The sequence below is a fragment of the Nomascus leucogenys genome, chromosome 7b, assembly GCF_006542625.1.
Source record: "Nomascus leucogenys isolate Asia chromosome 7b, Asia_NLE_v1, whole genome shotgun sequence".
In the NCBI taxonomy this organism is placed as follows: Eukaryota; Metazoa; Chordata; class Mammalia; order Primates; family Hylobatidae; genus Nomascus; species Nomascus leucogenys.
The window spans coordinates 49,395,223-49,415,141 of NC_044387.1; the positions used below are offsets into that span (position 1 = coordinate 49,395,223).

Below are 19,919 nucleotides of genomic sequence, written 5' to 3' on the forward strand. Positions count from 1 at the left end.
TACTTTAAGTTCTAGGGTACATACACCTGGCTAATTATAAAATGTTTATTTGTACAGACAGGGTCTCGTTATGTTGCCCAGGCTGGTCTCGAACTCTTGGCCTCAAGCAATCCTCTCTTCACCTCCCAAAGCCCTGAAATATGCCCACATCCAGCCTGCCACCAGTTTCTTTGCATACTTCTTTCCTAGGCTTGACCAAGACCTTTACTTTCTTTTGTGTACAGCTTAGCATTTAAAAAAAAAAAAAAAAAAAAGTTTAGGCTGGGCACAATGGGTCACGCCTGTAATCCCAACACTTAGGGTGGCCAAGGCGGGAGGTTTGCTTGAACCCAAGAGTTCCACACCAGCCTAGGCAAGATGGCGAGACCACGTCTCTCCAAAACAATTTTTGTAAAATTAGCCAGGTGTGCTGGTGCGGGCCTGCAGTCTCAGCTAGTGAGAAGACTAAGGCAAGAGGAACCCTTGAACCCAGGAGTTCAAGGCTACGGTGAGCTGTGATCACCACTCCAGCCTGGGTGATAGGGTGAGACCCAGTCTCTGAAAACAATTAAAAATAAAAAAAATTGAATAATGAGTCTTCTTTTTAGAGGCAATGTATTTTTCCTCTTTAACTTTTTGTTTTCCTTAGGCTATATGCACAATAGACAAGGTTGAAATTTAATCTTAATCTTTTAAATCCTTACTGTCCAAACACATCAAACTCAAAAAAAAAAAAAAAGGTGAAAGGTGTACAAGAGAAAAAAGGGAAGTAATCTGTGCCAAATGTACATTCCTTCCACAATTTGGGACAAATATGATGCCCACCTGGTCTCTGGGTGCCAAAATAAGACATTAGAGACACTCCTCGCCTTCAAGAAATAAAACTGGAATCAGACACTAAGATACAATTAAACAGACTTTGAAAGTCGGTATGCTCTACTGGGAGGTGTCTCACAGCTGGCAGGGTCAACTGCAACTAGAATAAAAGCTCCTACGGGCAGAAACTAAGTGGCTCACTTCTTCCTCTGTAACGCTACCGTGCCCAGCACTGTACCAGCACCCCAGCAGAGTCAACAACTTTCAGTCAAGCCTCACACTTACGGTCTCATCGTCCAGTGGAGGCCGCAGACGAGACATAGTGTGCCAAATCCCAAATGCACAGGGTGCCAGATAAGTCTGCAGGAGGCAGGAGGACTAGGGAAGCCTTCCAGGCAAGGTGATGCCTGAGCTGAGTTGTTTTTCTTTTGAGTTCGGAACATTAATTTAATCGGAGGAAAACAAGGGACATGAAAAGGGCAAGGAAATAAGAAAATGAGCTGACTTTTGAAGGCAATGATCAGATGAAGTGAGAGAAGACTATTCCAGCAGAGGGAGACAAGGAGACTGCAGAGGTTTCAAGGGGCCAAGAGCTGTTCGGTGCAGCTCAGTGAAGCACCTAAACAGAGGCGGGGGAAGGAAAACAGGGGTCAAAGCCCAGTATTGAAGTGTTCTGGATACCAAGCTAAGGAGGCCTTATTACGAAGGTAGTGGGGCTATTGAAGGGTTTAAATGGGAGAGTGATTGTGAACAGATTAATAGTTTGGAAAGATACAGGCAGAAGTAAACCTCTGGATTTAACCAAAAAATAAAGGACAGAACCACAATGAAGATGTTGGAAAAGATCAGGAAAAACACGGTTAAAAGATATTCACTCTCTTCTCTTATTTACAGATTTCCTTTATGGAATTACCAAATTATTCTTTGAAAATAGAGAACTCAGAAGTGGCTGAGAGCAGTCAGTCAGTCTTCAGAATATAAAAACTACTATTCTGAAGAAGTAGATATTACATTATTAATTTCATTTCAAGATGCTTTAAAAATGAGCCTTTTGATACACTGCAGGTTTTAAGAGTATGTCACAATAACTCTAAATCTTATTTGAGATTAACAGAAGAAGAGCACTATAAATTTTAAAGGCTTCACAGACACAGGGATCATCTGTTATGTTCACTTTGGAACAGATCATAATTGTCCCTCCCCCTCAACATACCCAAAATACATTGTTTAAGGCTACTTTCTTAATGGTCATGTTATTTCACAGCAAAAGACTGAGGTCACAATGATTTCTGAGCTGATAGAAAACCCCATGTGGGTTCTTTATCTCGAAGCTAGTCTATTCAGTACTAACAATTCCAACCACCAGAAAGAATTTCCCTGCCTAGGCTTATTTTGTTGGCACACCACAACACAAAAAAATCTCCTGGGGCCGGGTGAGGTGGCCAGTGCCTGTAATCCCAGCACTTTGGGAGGCTAAGGCAGGCAGATCACCTGAGGTCGGGAGTTCCAGACCAGCCTGACCAACATGGAGAAACCCTGTCTCTACTACAAATACAAAATCAGCCAGGGGTGGTGGCACATGCCTGTAATCCCAGCTACTTGGGAGGCTGAGGCAGGAGAATCGCCTGAACCCGGGAGGCGGAGGTTGCGGTGAGCCGAGATCATGCCATTAGACTCCAGCCTGGGCAACAGGAGCGAAACTCTGTCTCAAAACAAAATATTTCCTGACATTTTATATCTAATAAGAAAAGATCTATTTAACAATGATCAGAATAGGAATATCTTTAATGCCAGGCAAATTTAACAGCTTTCTCAGTGGATTTCTCAGTAGACTGTGACAAATCACCTCGAAATAAACTCGTATTTACTCTTAAGAAATATTCTATATTTGAATCTTCTTAACAGCAAAAGCCCCAGGAACTTTTTCCTGAACTCCCTAACAACAGCAGCAAAACAAGAGATTCTCGGCTCTCCTTATTTTTAAAAAATCACAATAACTACCCTTGTATTTACTATTTACGTTTACCATATATCACCATTTACTATCACCATCATTTCATAAAAGATGCTTTATTTTAACACCAAGAAAGCAGAACTTTTTTAAAGAAAGAATAGTCCTTCAATCGAATAAACTGAATTGTATAAAAGACTCCCAATATTGTCCTTTTTTTCTTATTTCTGTTCCCTTACTGAGCTGAGCAGTTTGCGTAATACCACACACAGGTTAGTCATGTGATTTAAATATGTATACGATAGCAATTTTGATACTATCACTTAAGTCATTTGAAATATCAGATGCACTGTGTGTCAAGTCAGTTATAGAGAACCACTGCTTCTGAGAAATCACATCTGAGGAGGAAACACTGCAGATACACCCCCTAAAAGTTCACCTTTGAAACAGAAATTTTGATACAAACTTCGCTTTAACTACAACTGTAATTGTAATTATTACAGTTATTCTCCACTCACTAGATACTGTACTTGACACTCACGTTATTTGGTTGGCTACCAACGTGCACCAGTGATAAAGCTTTCCTATGGCACAACATTCACTTTCTTATTGAAAACGTCGAGAAAACCCCTACACACCTGCAACCATTAGGAAGCATTCTCCAGCTATCTAAAAAGCCACACTGAGTTGGCTAAGCGATTCTGTGTGGTGTATACTAAATCAAAGGGGAAAAGGTGTTTTTATGGAGGAAAAAAATACTGGATCAGCCATTTATTCATAGAAACAATTTTACCCACAACAATACTTCTCCTTTCACTATATACCCTTCTATATTGGTTTGGTTATTTTATAACATGCATATATATTGTAATGGCTGTTTTTTGTTTGTTTGAGACAGAGTCTCATTCTGTGGCCCAGGCCCAGGAGAGCAGTGGCGAGACCTCGGTTCACTGCACCCTCCGCCTCCTAAGCAATTCTCCTGCCTCGGCCTCCCAAGCCGCTGCGATCACAAACTTGTGCCACCACGCCCGGCTAATTTTTATATTTTTTGTAGAGACGGGGTTTCACCATGTTGGCCAGGCTGGTATCAAACTCCTGACCTCAGGTGATCCACCCGCCTCGGCCTCCCAAACTACTGAGATTACAGGCGTGAGCCAGGGCGCTCGGCTTTGTTATGTCTGGTTTTTGTTTTTTTGAGACGGAGCCTTGCTCTGTCGCCCAGGCTGGAGTACAGTGGCGCGAACTCGGCTCACTGCAACCTCCGCCTCCCAGGTTCAAGCGATTTTCCTGCCTCACCCTCCTGAGTAGCTGGGATTACTGGCGCGCGCTTTTTGTATTTTTAGATTTTGTATTTTGTATTTTAGAGACAGGATTTCACCATGTTGGCCAGGCTGGTCTTGAACTCCTTCCTGACTTCAGGTGATCCGCCCGCCCCGGCCTCCCAAAGTGCTGGGATTACAGGCATGAGGCACCGCGCCTGGCCTGGTTTTTAATTACGAAGAAAAAATTACTATAGTCCCTTTGGTATCACCTACATTGGCAAAACTGCAGTCCCGCTCCACTCCCCGAAGCCACCAGAAATGACTGCTGTTGTCTACAAAGCCTACAGCTCTGATTTCACCCTACTGGGTGACAGCTCATGTCATTTTTTAAAGGCTTGTATCTGTTATAAGCTTGGGAAATATTATCAATGGCTTAAGAGGCTCTTTTGACAAAAGAAAACGCTGTTCCCTGAAATCACCTGGGCTGTATTCACGGGAATCTTTTCCTCGCCCTTCCGGTATTTCGGACAAATGATCAAGGATATCAACAAATCAAGGTTCCCTGCATTTGAATGATCACAGAATTTTTGCGTGTTCTGTAAATGGGCTAAAACTACTGGAAACTGATTTCTTTTCGTCATCTCCAGGGCAGCTTGCCCAGCGTGCCGTGACTATCATGTCTTAGACTTAACTACTTAAAAGTAATACAATTACCAAATTCCTGGAAACGCAAAATTTCCTCAGACAGGTACCGGATTATTCACATTCAACCTGATGCAATTAACCACGTCTCAAGAAGAAAGGACGTTCCGCCGGCCTGGGGCGCCGGCCACAGCAGAAGCAGCACCAGCAGCAGGCCTGGGGTCCGCCGCCCGTGGCCCCTGCTCCTCCGCGCTACGCCCTAGGGGCCACTGAACAACGCTGTCCCCGCCCCAGGCAAGGGACCCGGGCGATGGGGCGGCAGCCCCAGCCTCTCCCGGAACGCCGGAAAGGCAAGCACGAGGGTCGCACCCGGCCTGTCTGCACACAGACAAGCCGCAAGCGGGGTCCCAGAACCAGCTGAACCCCAACACCAAGGGACGGAGGCCCGTGGGTCTCGGCGGCGAAGCCTGCGGGTTGTCCCAGAAGCCCTGAAGCCCAGAACGAGGACGGCGCGGGAAGGGAAAGGCGCAGGCGCGGGACACACTGGAGGGGCCCAAGGGCAGGGACGGCGCAGGCGCGGGGCCTGCCGGGGTCTGCGGGGACGCCCGGTCGCGGCCGCGCGGGCTGCGCTGAGGCGATAAACCAACCGGCCAGCGAACACTGCGGGAACCCGGCCGTGGCTCTTACCGCGCGGCACTGCATCGCTCCCTCGCAATCTCCTGGTTGGGGCTGGGCGGTGAGCTCACCCGGTGGCTCAGCCGAGACCCGTTGAGTCCGGCCTCAGGGAAACAGCCAACCCCGCGGCGCCGCTTGCCGGGGCCGCCCTGCCTCCCTCGCGACCCCCGCCCTTGGCCAGCCCCTTGGCGCCCAGCAGGGCTGCGGCCGTCTGCGCAGGCGCAGCGGAGGCCCCGCCTACATTCCTTCACTGCGCAGGCGCCGCTGTCCCCCACCACCACCCCCTCCCCTTACCCCATCTCCAGCTCGCGTCCGTCTCGGCACTGGGTCGCGCAGGCGCCCTGCCACTTGGCCGGTCAAGAAAAAAGTAGCCGGCCAGCCGGTGCGCATGCGTCAGGTCTTGGGCTGGAGCCTGGCAAGGCGGATCCCTTCAGAGGCCCCACTGGGCCCAGCGGAATGATGCTGAGAGTCCGCTAGTCCCAGAGGTTCTCCTCAACGTGTTTACCGTGTGCCAAGGACTGTGCTATGCATGAGCCAGATAGTGGTGAGGAAAACACAAAGCCCTGTCCTCCTGGCACTCCCGATACATAAGGGAACAGACAAAAAAATAAGCGAGCAACATATATATATATATATATATATATATACATATGAAATTCTGGTGGAGTTCGAGTTCCATCGGCCCCTATCCGGGCCACCCTGCCGCCTTAGTGGCTGCTCCTCCCCAGAACGCTGATGCCTAAGAAGAACCAGATTGCCATTTATGAACTCCTTTTTAAAGAGGAGGTCACAGTGGTCAAGAAGGATGTCCACATGCCTAAGCACCTGGAGCTGGCAGACAAGAATGTGCCCGGCCGGGCGCGGTGGCTCACGCCTGTAATCCCAGCACTTTGGGAGGCCGAGGCGGGCGGATCACGAGGTCAGGAGTTCAAGACCAGCCTGGCCAAGATGGTGAAACCCCGTGTCTACTAAAAATACAAAAATATTAGCCGGGTGCCGTGGCAGACACCTGTAATCCCAGCTAGTCGGGAGGCCGAGGCAGGAGAATTGCTTGAACCTAGGGGGCGGAGGTTGCAGTGAGCCGAGATCGCGCCCCTGCACTCCAGCCTGGGCGACAGAGTGAGACTCGTCTGAAAAAAAAAAAAAAAAAAGAATGTGCCCAACCTTCATGTCATGTAGTCCCGAGGCTGCTACGTGAAGGAAGAGTTTGCCTGGGGACATTTCTACTGGTACCTTACCAATGAGGGTATCCAGTATTCCGTGATTACCTTCATCTGCCCCTGGAGATTGTGCCTGTCACCCTACGCCGCAGCCGTCCAGGGACTGGCAGGCCTCGGTCTAAAGTTCTGGAGGGTGAGCGACCTGCAAGACTCACAAGAGGGGAGGCCAACAGAGATACCTACAGAGGGGGTGCTCTGCCCCCTGGTGCCGACAAGAAAGCCGAGGCTGGGGCTGGGTCAGCAACCGAATTCCAGTTTAGAGGCGGATTTGGTCGTGGACGCCGTCAGCCACCTCAGTAAAATTGGAGAGGATTATTTTGCATTGAATAAACTTACAGCCAAAAAGACTTAAAAAAAAAAAGAAAAAAAAATTGTATTATGTCGCAAATGAACCCGTTGCAATGATCATACAGGTTTTTTCCTTTGATAGTTTGTACTACTTTAATAGTTTTTTCTTTTATTACATTATCTTAGTTTCCTAGGAAAACCCCAACTTGGTGATGATACATGTTTAATCCATTGCTGGATTATTTGCTATTATTTTATTTAGCATTTTTGCATATATGTCCATAAGAAGTTAGTCTATACTTTTGCCTCCTTGTACTATTTATGTCTGGTTTGGTTTTAAGCCTATACTAAATTCACAGTGAGTTGGGGAGAATTCCATTTGCTTCTTTTTCTGAAAGATTATGTAGGCTGGGCACTGTGGCTTACACTTGTAAAACTAGCACTTTGGGAGGCTGAGGCAGGCAGATTACCTGAGGTCGGGAGTTCAAGAACAGCCTGGCCAACATGGTGAAACCCCATCTCTATTAAAAGTACAAAAAATTAGCTGGGCGCACCTGTAATCCCAGCTACTCTGGAGGCTGAGGCAGGAGAATCACTTGAACCTGGGAGGCGGAGGTTGCAGTGAGTGGAGATCACGCCACTGCACTCCTGTCTGGGCTACAAAGCGAGACTTCCTCTCAAAAATAAATTAATTAATTAATTTTAAAAACTTATGTAGAAGATAAAAATTTTATGTTCTTTTTAATGTTTGCTGTCTATAAAATCATCTGGGCCAGGTGCTTTTCTTTGGTTTTGTCTTTTTGTGAGATTTCTGAGGGGATGGGATACAGATTTTAAAATAAACATTCAATTCCTTTAATGGTTCTAGATCTAGACAAACTTTTCTGTTTCTCCCTACTTCGTTTTTATGCAGTTATATTTTTCTTTTGAGACAGAATTTCTCTGTTGCAGTCACGTGATCTTGGCTCACTGCAACCACCGCCTCCCAGGTTCAAGTGATTCTCCTGCCTCAGCCTCCCGAGTAGCTGGGGTTACAAGCATGTGCCACCATGCCCAGCTAATTTTTATATTTTTAGTAGAGTTGGGGTTTTACTATGTTGGCCAGGCTGGTCTCGAACTCCTGAGGTTGAGTGATCCGCCAACCTCGGCCTCCCAAAGTGCTGGGATTACAAGCATTAGACACCCCACTTGGCCTGAAGTTATATTTTTCTATTAAACTGCCTGTTTTGATATTTTAAAAAATCACTGGCATAACGTGGTTTATGTAATGTCCTTATGATTTTTGTCTTAATATTATTTATTTATTTATTTATTTATTTTATATATTTATTTAGATATTGAGTCTTGCTCTATTGCCCAGGCTGGAGTGCAGTGGCCTTATCTTGGCTCACTGCAACCTCTGCCTCTCAGGTTCAAGCAATTCTCGTGCCTCAGCCTCCTGAGTAGCTGGGATTATAGGCACCCACCACCACACGCAGCTATTTTTGTGTGTGGTTTTTTGTTGTTGTTGTTGTTGTTGTTTCTTTTTGTGAGACAAAGTTTCGCTGTTGTTGCCCAGGCTGGAGTACAATGGCACAACCTCAGCTCAGCACAACCTCCATCTCCCAGGTTCAAGCAGTTCTCCTGCCTCAGCCTCCTGAGTGGCTGGGATTACAGGCATGCGCCACTACGCCAGGCTAATTTTGTATTTTTAGTAGAGGTGGGTTTCTCCATGTTGGTCACGCTGGTCTTGACCTCCTGACCTCAGGTGATCCGCCCGCCTCAGCCTCCCAAAGTGCTGGGATTACAAGTGCGAGCCACAGCGCCTGGCAATTTTCGTATTTTTAGTAGAGATGGAGTTTCACCATGTTGGCCACGCTGGTCTCAAACTCCTGACCTCAAGTGATCTGCCAGTCTCGGCCTCCCAAAGTGCTAGGATTACAGGCGAGAGCCACCGCACCCGGCCTAGCCACCACACCTGGCCCATTTATTTCTAAATAGACAATACATTTGTGTATTTCAAAATTCAGAAAGCACCATCTCAACCCCATCCCTATTCCTGTAGCTTCTCAGATGCAACCAAATAGATTCAGTTTCTTGGTATCTTTCTAGAGGTAGTTTATGAATATAAACAAATATCCAAATAAACAAATATGTTCTTTTGCTTTTTTTATACAAACGTTACTTTATTGTACCTATTGATCTGTTCCTTTCTATTTCTTTCTTTTTATTATTTTATTTTATTTTTTGAGAATAAAAAGGTCTTGCTCTGTGGCCTAAGCTGGAGTATAGTTGTGCAATCTGGGCTCACTGCAGCCTTCACCTCCCAGGCTCAAGCGATCCTCCCACCTCAGCCTCCCGAATAGCTGAGACTACAGGGATATGCTACGAAGCCCGGCTAACTTTTTGTATGTGTTGTAAAGGCAGAGTTTCACCGTGTTACCCAGGCTGGTCTCAAACTCTTGGACTCCTGCGATCTGCACAGGTAGGCCTCCCAAAGTGCTGGGATTACAGGCATGAGCCACCACACCCAGCCTCCACCTCTTACAGTGGGCCTGATATTATAATGCCCATTTCCTATGATGAAAAGGAACTGAATGAGTGTGGAATCTCTAGGACGGCGCTGGCATATAATGGGCCCTTGGGGTTTAGTTTAGTAGCAAATTAAAAGGTGCCCATTCCTCAAAACCTTCTATAGACATCTTTCAGAAAACTGCCATGGATAAATATCTGCAAATCAAAGCAAAACTTTAGGGACAAACTACATCAGTCTTCACCTGTGAATTTTGCATCTATGATGCAAATGACACCCCCTCTAAGGTGTTACCCTTCTGCAGTGCACTACCTGTGCAACTGTCCTCAGCAAAGAGTACTTGGCCTCGTGGGAGATGTCTCCTCCATGTGCACTGCTGCCCTTGGAGGCTGTGAAAAGTGAGGTGTGGGAACCTGAGCTGTGCCCTCTCTGCCATGGTCAGCATTTTAACCCAACCTCAGAAAGCAGGGGACCAAAACCGAGCCTGTCCTGGAAGACCTTGCCCATCCCCGGAGGGCTCCCCATCCATATTTCTCAAGGAGGCCAAGTGGGTGAAATGGTCAGCACTGCCATGCTGTGGGGTCCTAAAATCTGCTGTCCTCCTTCCTGCAGACCAGGGCTGAACACTGGTGCCCAGGTGCTCTTGCCATGGGTCCTGGTGCAGCCAAGCATGGTTTCAAACATGACCTGACCCTTAGTCAACCTGGAGGCTGATGTCTAGAGTGGGCGCTGGCGTCTGCAGCACCTGTAGCCTCTGCATCACCCTTAGGGCAGGTCTGCCTCCCGGGCCCATGCACAGAGGACCTGGTCTCCCAGCCTGCAGGTGCCCCTGTGGTGTCCAGGACGACGAGGGGGTCTCTCCATACTTGGTGGGGCTGGGGCCCTCCTACTTCCCACCTCCTTGTGTCCCTCACTCCCCTGTTTCATTCCATGCCGAGCCTCCCCTGCCTTGGGCTCCCCTGGGGAGGGGGTGGTGGCAGGAGTTGCCCAAGGGCAGCTCTGCCCATGAGCAGCTGCTCTAGTGGCTCCTCCTGCTGCTGTTTGCCGGGTGCTGCTGACCCCTGAGAGGTAGAGAAAAGGCATTCAGGTGGTTCACACCCCACACAGGTGCCCCTCACAGGGTCCTCACTGGTGGCCAGCGCTGTGTGTGTGACGATGATGACAAGCCTAAACTGCACAAGGACTCATGTCCCGGGCGCTCCATGTGACCACCTCCGGAGAGGTCTCTGGCTCGTTGTGACCCCAAGGAGTAACCCACTGCCTCCTGCAGCTCTTTCAGACCCAGTTGCAAAGAAGAGCTGCATGCTCAACCTGCTGCTATCCCTGCCAGAGGCCAACCTGCTCCCCTTCCTTTTCCTTCTGGACCAACTGAAAAGGTAGCCCAGCTCTCCCGTGGCTGCCTGGGGCTCCAGGTCCCCAGGCCGTGGGGTGCCCCTCTGCTCCCACCAGCACCACGGACATTTTCCCCTGACCCCTGTCTGCAGTAACTCACTGCTTCTAAGGACTAGCACCACTGCCACCCCCGCCCCTGCCTCTCCTCTTTGCCACCCCCGCCCCTGCCTCTCCTCTTTGCCACCCTCCTCCCTCTGCACTGTGGCCTTAACAAAGAGCTCAGAGCTTTGGCCATGGCCAGCAGTGGACTTGGACCCCTCTCTTCCCTCCCAACCACATCATGAAAACCTCCCCACCAGCCCAGAGCTGGCCCCTTGTCCTGGGCCACTGAGACCCAGAAGTACCAGGGCTGAAGTCAGCTTGCAGCACAGCCAGGGTCGAGGTCACTCCCTCCCTGAGGACTCCAGCACGGCACAGCCCCTCTGCCTCTCTCCTGGTGGTGGCATTGAAACAGCACCCTCTGCTTCAGTCCTCCACAGGGTGGCAGAGAAGGAGGCAGTCAATAAGATGTCCCTGCACAACCTCGCCACGGTCTTTGGCCCCACGCTACTCGGGCCCTCCAAGAAAGAGCGCAAGCTCCCTGCCAATCCAAGCCAGCCTATCACCACGACCGACAGCAGGTCCTTGGAGATCATGTCCCAGGTATGGGAAGACAGTCTGCAGCCCATGCCACCCCATCCTGCCAGAGGTGGCCTCTGCCTGCCCCACCCCCAGTCCTGCCCATCTTCCTACTTGCATCGTATGTGGTGGTGGCTGAGATTCAGAGACAGGGACTTGCCTAGGTTTGCATGGATGGGAGTGATAGGGGATGGCCAGGCCACCTCCTGGTCCTGCTGGTGCACCTTGCTGGGGGCTTAAAACCACCCCAAGTGTTCGGGTGTGGTGGCTCATGCCTGTAATCCCAGCACTTTGTGAGACCGAGGCAGGAAAACCGAACCCAGGTGTTTGAGACCAGTCCGGGCAATGTAGCAAACCCCGTCTCTAGAAAAAATACAAGGAAAAATTCGCCAGGCATCGTGGCACACACCTGTAATCCTAGGTATCTGGGAGGCTGACACAGGAGGATTGCTTGAGCCCAGGAGTTAGAGGCTGCAGTGACCCATGATGGAGCCGCTGTACTCCAGCCTGGGGGACAGAGCAAGGCCCTGTGCATCTCTAAAATAAACAACCCCCCCACCCAACAAGTCATACCTTGTCAGGACCCCACCCCACCCCCGTCTCCCTGTCAGGGGTTCATGACACCAGCAGGGGTTTCTAGCACCTGAGGTGGACTTGGGGGCTTGGGTCCCAAAGACCTCCCCACCAGCAGCTGTGAGCTCCCCTCTGAGCCACTCTCCTCTTCCCCACTCTGCGAGGGCAGGTCGAGGTGCTGCTGTACTTCCTGTGGCTGGAGGCCATCCCTGCCCTGGACAGCAAGAGACAGAGCATCCTGTTCTCCACCAATGTCTAAAGGTCCCAGTCCATCTCCTGGAGGCGGACAGACAGCCTGGAAGCCTCTGGCTAATCAAGGCCATCTGTAGAGTGGGAATCAAGATTTTCTGAGACATCCTTGGGCCCCCCCCAAGTGTCAGGCCGTCTGCCAAGAGACAGCGGCCCAAAGCCGAAGGACAGGTGGCCTGGGCAGATCCCGCCCAGGTCTGAGAGCCCCAGGCTGGCCTCAGACTGTCGGTTTTTTATGTGGCCACCCGAGGGCGCCCCCAAGCCAGTTCATCTCGGAGTCCAGGCCTGGCCCTGGGAGACAGGGTGAAAGGAGTGGTTTTTATGAACTTAACTTATAGAGTCTAAAAGATTTCTACCGAATCACTTGTCGAGATGTGCCCTCTCTGGGGAGGAGGGAACGTGACCGGATTCCCTCACTGTTGTATCTTGAATAAACGCTGCTGCTTCATCCTGTGGGGCCAAGGCCTGTGTAGGTGGGGCCTCTTCCATTCCCTGACTTAGAAACCACACTCCACTTAGAACAGGGTTGGAGAGGCTTAGTCAGCACTGGGGAGCGTTTGGACTCCATTCTTGGCTTTCTTCTTTTCCTTTCCAGAAGGACTTTTGTGCAGAAATGGGTCTTTTGTTGCCGTGTTTGTCCTCCTTGGAAGGCAGCTCAGAAGGCCCGTGAAATGTCGGGCGACAGGACCCCCAGGGAGAGAATCCCAGGCTACCCACTTTAGGGTTCGTTCTCCAGGGAGAGCGACCTCGTCCCCCGATCCTGACCACCCTTCCGGCCCACGCTCTCCTGTTTGGCTTCCACAGGCCTGGACTTCTCTGGCTTCTCTGCCCACACACTCCCTGCCCCAAGTGTCCCTGCCCCTGCCCCAGCACAGCTGACTCCATTTCTGTCCTCTCAGCTCAGCGGACTGGCTCAACTTTTGTAAAAGTCTCCACTTGGTGATAGCAGCTTGCTGATGACTTGTTTTAAAACTTTCATCCTAAATAACCTTTTGATACTTGAATATTTTTAAGTTTTATACGTAGTTTCTAATTTTTTTCCCAACAGATCCAGATACCTAGTAAGATGCTGGAATGTATTCCCTGGACAATCCGTGTCCTGGCAGCATTTGGTCTTCCCATAAGTGCCTGGCTTCGCTGTTCTCAGGAGTGGGTTCTGAAGTCTTTGGAGAACAGGATACATGGAGGGTTAGGAAGGGGCCAGGCCTAGAGACAGGAGACTCCCTCCCAGAGCAGGTGGAGGCACAGGACCATTTGCTACCCCATCTGCCGGCACCTGCGGGGGAGCCCAGGCATTCTTTGTAAACCCTCCTGACCACCTGGCTAAAGAAAAGAGAAGCATGGAGGCCGCCAAGTATTTTCAAGAAATAACCCCAAGAACATTGCATCACTGTTTTAGAGAGAGGGGCTTGGGGCAGGCAGAGGAGAGAAGGGAGAGCAAACTGAGAGCCAAGTTTCCAGACGGTCCTGCAGGAGGAGAGGATGCAGCTGCCCAGAGGGAAGCAGGATCACATTTAAGGAAGTGTGTGGGGTCCCTGGATGACACCAGCACCCAGTGCGGCTCTGTCTGGCGACCGCTCCCAAGGTGGGAGGAGTGGGTGCCCCTGTGTGTCAGTGGGCAGCTCCTGCTGAGCCCGCAGCTCACTGGGGAGCCTGAGAGCGGGGCCATGCACCTGACACTCCTCTTTGCTTGTGGACCTGGCGAGGCAGGGAGCAGAAAACAGAGCCACTTGAAGGCTTTCTGTCTGCGTCTGTGTGCAGTGTGGATTTAGTTGTGCTTTTTTCTTGCTGGGAGAGCACAGCCACCATTTACAAGCAGTGTCACCCTCGTGGGTGGCGAGGACAGAACAGGAGCCTCTGCTCTCTGTACCTATCTGGGCCTGGTGGGCTCCCCTGTGCTGGCTTCCATCTCTGTCTCAGCGACCATCCAGCCCTGTGCAGGAACACATGTTGCTTAGAAAAGCCAAATCCAGCCCTTGTCTCAGTCTCCTCTGGTCTCATGATGTGCATCTGTTACCTTGAAACTGGAAACCAGTCTATCGATGTCTGTGCCAATTTTTGTTCCCTCCCCAACCTCCTTCCCCATACGACTTTTTATTTACGTAGGATGTGTGCTGCCTAATGATGGGATGACCACACTTTTCCATGTTCGGAAAGTGCTCCTCTCCCGCAGGGCCCCAGGCCTGATGGTTGCTTTGGGTCTACAGCTACGTCTTACCCGCCTCCTGGCTCGAAAGCCTGTGTGGTGGCAAAGGGACCCTCCTGCCTCAGCCTGCCAAGTAGCTTGGACTATAGCTGTGTGCCATTGCACCTTATTTTATTATTATTTTGTAGACATGGGGTCTGGCTATGTTGTCCAGGCTATTCTCAAAATTCCCAGCCTCAAGCAATCCTCCCGCCTCGGCCTCTCAAAGGTTGGGATTACAGGTGTGAGGCAAGGCACCCAGCTCAGCCACAGAGCCCTGTTGTATCTCTCCTACTAGGAGCAAGAGCTGACTGCCCCCTCATCCCCATTCCAGAGTATTGATTGGGGCTGTGTTCAGCCGAGGCTGGGCCACTGGCATGGCCCAGGGAGCGGGACCATTCACTGCTGCCCCAAATCTGAAATCATTCCACCTCGACAAGACTCCCTCATCCAATCCCTTTACTTGACAGCTGGGGAAACCAATGTGCACAGAGCACCCCCAGCTCACTCGGGGTCTCAGAGCTGATCCATGAGCAGAGGCTGAGATCCTGGGATCTTGTCCCCCAGCCGCCCCTCAAGCTTGCTCCCTTTCTGCTGGAAGAGATGGGGCCAGACCTCGACCGGCAGCCCTGGCCTGGACATGACTGTGCTCGTGCAGGTATTCAGGCCCAGATGCCCCGGCATCATATTTTTTTCTTTTTTTGAGATGGTGTCTCACTCTATCGCCCAAGCTGGAGTGCAGTGGCATGAAATCGGCTCACTGCAACCTCTGCCTCCTGGTTAAAGTGATTCTTCTGCCTCAGCCTTCCAAGTAGCTGGGACTACAGGCTTGTACCACCACGCCTGACTAATTTTTGTATTTTTACTAGAGACAGGGTTTCCCCATGTTGGCCAGGCTCGTGTCGAACTCCTGACCTCAGGTGATCCACCTGCCTTCGCCTCCCAAAGTGCTAGGATTACAGGTATGAGCCACTGCATCATTTAAATGTAGTGAGAGGCTGGGCGCGGTGGCTCATGCCTGTAATCGCAGTACTTTGAGAGGACGAGGCTGTCAGATCGCCTAAGGTCAGGAGTTCGAGACCAGCCCGGCCAACGTGGGGAAACAGTGTCTTAAAAAAAAATAGAAAAAATTATCCCTGCGTGGTGGTGCGTACCTGTAGTCCCAGTTACTCAGGAGGCTGAGGCATGAGAATCGCTTAAACCTCGGAGGCGGAGGCTGCAGTGAGCTGAGATGGCGCCACTGCACTCCAGCCTGGGTGACAGAGCAAGACCTTGTCTCTAAATAATTAAATAAATAAATATGGCCGAGCATGGTGCCTTAGGCCTGTAATCCCAACACTTTGGGAGGCTGAGGGAGGTGGTTCATGAGGTCAGCAGTCCGAGACCAGCCTGGCCAAGACGGTGAAACACTGTCTCTACTAAAAATACAGAAGTTAGCCAGCCAGGATAGTCTCGATCTCCTGACCTTGTGATCCGCCCGCCTCGGCCTCCCAAAGTGCTGGGATTACAGGCATGAGCCACCGCACCTGGCCAATACTTATATTTTCTTCAGAGAAACAGAGCCAATAGGATGCACGTGATACAATCATATATATTGGATAAATATACTATATATATAAATATATATCTCTTTCCTACTGAAGACATATATATATGTATATATCTCCTATTGGTTCTGTTTCTTGAGAGAACCAAGACTAGTAATACACTTAGTAAAACTAAGAACAAAATAAGATAATTTCCCTTCAAAGTCTAGACTAATTCCATTTCCTGAAATTTCCATTTATACTGAAATTACATTTAAAAAATCCTTTATGCAAAATGGAATTCAGTTATAGGTTCAGCCTTAAACAGTTTTTTTTCTATCTGCATAAATTATTCAGCAAGATATTCTAGGCCAGGCGCAGTGGCTCATGCGTGTAATCCCAGCACTTTGGGAGGCGGAGGTGGATGGATCACCTGAGGTCAGGAGTTCGAGAACAGCCTGGTCAACATGGTGAAACTCCGCCTCTACTAAAAATACAAAAATTAGCCGAGCGTGGTGGCACACCTCTTAATTCCAGCTACTTGGGAGGCTGAGGCAGGACAATCGCTTGAACCTGGGTTGCAGTGAGCTGGGATCACACCACTACACTCTGTCCTGGGTGACAGAGTAAGACTCAGTCTCAGAAAAAAAAAAAAAAAAGGATATTCTAAAGCCGTGTAGATCATAGGAAAAGTTCTATTTTACAGAACTGTCACCGCACTAAGCCTTGAATTCCATGGGCCCTACCTATTAAATAAATGCCTATAGCACCCACCAACCATTGAGACAATCACAAATGCTTCCACAAATTCCTAAAATGACCCTCAGGCTCATAAAAAAACAAATCAGAATTCACCAGAAGATCCTGGGTCCCTACCTGGTCAAGACGGAGGAATCACTGGCTGACACTCCTGCCTAGAGCCCCTCTAGAGCCCCCGGGCAGAGATTACAGAGCAGAGGAGCTAAGGAGCACAGTTCACAGCACTTCCAGTGTCTTGGAGAAGGGGAAGTGGTGGAAATTACCACCATCTCTTCTCCAACTTTGCTCAAGGGTGTCACATCAGCACACATCACTGAGACCTCTAATCCAGGAAAGCCAAGGTTTGGGAGAATAAAAAGTAGCTCTCCTCATAAAAACACTGTGGATCCTGCCTCTGTGTTCTAAGAATAATCTGAAACAACAATAGTCCATGAAGTATGCCTCATGTATTTGTCAAACAGTGTTTCTTAAAAACACCAAAACAGATGTACTACTCCCAAAATAACAGGGAAAGGCATTGAAGGCCTTGAGCCTCTCCCAGGCAGGTACCTCTTACAGTTCACTGAATCCTCACACGATCCCAGGTGGGTATGTCTAGATGGAGGAACTAAGGATCAGAGATTGCAAGTAATTCTCTCCAGCTCAATTCATTCTTGAGGAACAACGGTCTGAATTCAAACCCCACTTCACTTCTGCCACTCCATGTGGCCTCCACATAACACAAGTTAGGAATGCCAGATTTTGATCTCAATGAATATTTCACAACATATCAACAAACTGTAACAACACTAAAACTACACAGCTCAACCTGCCCCTTCTAGATTTGTCTACTTGTCCAATGTTGTCACCAGTGCTGGTATACTTTTTGCTTTTGAGACGAAGTCTTGCTCTTCTCCTCCAGTCTGGAGTGCGACGGCATGATCTTGGCTCACTACATCCTCTCCCTCCCGGGTTCAAGCGCTTCTCCTCCCTCAGCCTCCCGAGTAGCTGGGATTACGGGCACCTGCCACCACGTCTGGCTAATTTTTGTATTTTTAGTAGAGATAGGTTTCACCATGTTGGCCAGGCTGGTCTCGAACTCCTGACCTCAGATGATCTGCCCTCGGCCTCCCAAAGTGCTGGGATTACAAGCTTGAGCCACCACGCCGGGCCCGTGCTGGTATTCTTAAATCGAAATTTTTTATTTTGAAGGGACTAACTATCATGTTATTTAACATAAAACCTTTCTTAGAGCAGAATACTTATTGCCAGGTCTAGATTAATATGTATTAAATTAGAGCTGTAAAAGTAAAATTCTCAGTTGTAATCATACTAATTGGAAGAAGGGAATGAGGGATGGGCATGAGTTGAAAAACTATGCTCACTACCTGGGTGACGGGATCCGTACCCCAAACCTCAGCATCGTGCAACATACCCATGCAACAAACCTGTGGGTGTACCCCTTGAGTCTAAAATAAATTATTGAAATGTATTAAAATTACTTTTTTAAACAATTATTGAAATTATTTTTAAAATCATACAATTTATATATACCTACTTTAAAATTTAAAATATTTGTCGTAATTTAATATTAAAATATTATTTGGGTGAAGACACAAACCACTCTCATTAGAGAAATAAACCCGTCATTTACGAGGCTGCAATCTGGGTGGCCTGAACGCTCACTAGAATGTCCCAGTGCTCCTCAGGACAGGGTTCACAGCTCTGGGAGCCCTGCCCAAAGCTAATGATACATTCACAGCCACACAGGAAGCTCCAGAGTTTCCTTTACTTCTCCAAGGAGATCATATAATTAAAACCTCCTGAGGAAAACAAAGGGCTATCTCTTACCTTCCACATAAGGTAGACATAATACTACTTAAAAATCAACTCACAGATTCTTTACTAGAAATGAAAAATATCTTGGAAGCCATTTTACAGGAAACTCTACATGCAACACCAACAAAAAAATATTCTTGTAGTTACAAGAGTCTACTGTGGGAGGATCCTGACTACTAAAAAGTTATGAGGCAAGTCATTGTGGGCACAACATTTATTTATCAATAAATCAATTTATTCCGTGTCCAGGCAAGCCAAGCACCGATTCTCTGGGAACCTAGTCAAGAAGGGCTCAAATATATGGGCATATAAAGACTAGGACAGGCCGGCCATGGTGGCTCATGCCTCTAATCCCAGCACTTTGGGAGGCCAAGGCAGGTGGATCACTTGAGGTCAGAAGTTTGAGACCAGCCTAGCCAACATGATGAAACCCTGTCTCTACCAAAAATATAAAAAATTAGCTGGATGTGGTGGTGCGTGCCTGTAATCCCAGCTAATCCGGAGGCTGAGGCAGGAGAATCGCTTGAACCCAGGGGGCGGAGGTTGCAGTGAGCCCAGATCGCACCCCTGCACTCCAGCCTGGGCGACAGAGTGAGACTCATGTCAAAAAGAAAAAAAAAAAGAAGATGTGCCCAACCTTCATGTCACATAGTCCCGAGGCTACTACGTGAAGGAACAATTTGCCTGGAGAGATGTCTGCTCGTACCTTACCAATGAGGGTATCCAGTATCTCCATGATTACCTTCATCTGCCCCCGGAGATTGTGCCTGCCACCCCATGCCACAGCCGTCCAGGGACTGGCAGACCTCGGCCTAAAGGTCTGGAGGGTGAGCGACCTGCAGGACTCACAAGAGGGGAGGCCCACAGAGCTACCTACAGAGGGAGTGCTCTGCCCCCTGGTGCCGACAAGAAAGCCGAGGCTGGGGCTGGGTCAGCAACCGAATTCCAGTTTAGAGGCAGATTTGGTCGTGGACGTGGTCAGCCACGTCAGTAAAATTGGAGAGGATTATTTTGCATTGAATAAACTTACAGCCAAAAAGACTTAAAAAAAAAAGAAAAAAGTTACATTATGTCGCAAATGAACCCGTTGCAATGATCATACAGGTTTTTTCCTTTGACAGTTTGTACTACTTTAATAGTTTTTTCTTTTATTACATCATCTTAGTTTCCTAGGAAAACCCAACTTGGTCGTGATACATGTTTAATCCATTTCTGGATTATTTGCTAATATTTTATTTAGCATTTTTGCATATATATCCGTAAGAAGTTAGTCTATACTTTTGCCTCCTTGTATATTTATGTCTGGTTTCGTATTAAGCTTATACTAAATTCACAATGAGTTGGGGAGAAGTCCATTTGCTTCTTTTTCTGAATGATTATGTAGGCCAGGGCTGGGGGCGGTGGCTCACGCCTGTAATCCCAGCACTTTGGGAGGCCAAGGTGGGCAGATCACA

General features: G+C 48.8%; 2 protein-coding genes and 1 pseudogene across 12 annotated transcripts in view; 2 read left to right on the top strand and 1 right to left on the bottom strand.

Moving 5' to 3' along the window:
• SPECC1L (sperm antigen with calponin homology and coiled-coil domains 1 like) overlaps positions 1-5,529 on the bottom strand; it is a 148,139-nt gene extending 142,610 nt beyond the window's left edge. For 5 of the 11 annotated variants that reach the window (XR_004030968.1, XR_004030969.1, XM_030815922.1 and 2 more), the window contains exon 1: positions 5,338-5,529. Coding sequence is in view for 1 of the 11 variants with exons in the window: in XM_030815922.1 (XP_030671782.1) it covers positions 5,338-5,352 (15 nt within the window). In the remaining 10 variants the exon portion in view is untranslated. Of the gene's footprint in view, positions 1-4,487; positions 4,671-4,722; positions 5,145-5,337 lie in introns of those variants that run through there. The other 6 variants (XM_030815916.1, XM_030815917.1, XM_030815915.1 and 3 more) reach the window with 6 other exon arrangements.
• A 531-nt stretch (positions 5,530-6,060) lies between these two features.
• On the top strand, positions 6,061-6,893 carry LOC100595950 (annotated as a pseudogene).
• A 2,395-nt stretch (positions 6,894-9,288) lies between these two features.
• Positions 9,289-14,425, top strand: LOC115835991 (breakpoint cluster region protein-like). The gene is made up of 3 exons (XM_030815941.1): positions 9,289-10,721; positions 11,217-11,379; positions 13,226-14,425. Exons 1-3 carry the CDS (start codon positions 10,501-10,503, stop codon positions 13,385-13,387), a joined length of 546 nt encoding a protein of 181 aa, XP_030671801.1. The 5' UTR covers positions 9,289-10,500; the 3' UTR covers positions 13,388-14,425.
• Positions 14,426-19,919: the final 5,494 nt, after the last annotated feature.

What these genes read in the sequence shown, in the direction of transcription:
- LOC115835991 (XM_030815941.1), top strand. Translation starts at nt 10,501, where the DNA reads ATGATGACAAGCCTAAACTGCACAAGGACTCATGTCCCGGGCGCTCCA. An exon ending in CTTCTGGACCAACTGAAAAG is followed by an intron (nt 10,722 to 11,216) that starts GTAGCCCAGCTC and finishes AGTCCTCCACAG; the next exon opens with GGTGGCAGAGAAGGAGGCAG. An exon ending in CCTTGGAGATCATGTCCCAG is followed by an intron (nt 11,380 to 13,225) that starts GTATGGGAAGAC and finishes TTTTCCCAACAG; the next exon opens with ATCCAGATACCTAGTAAGAT.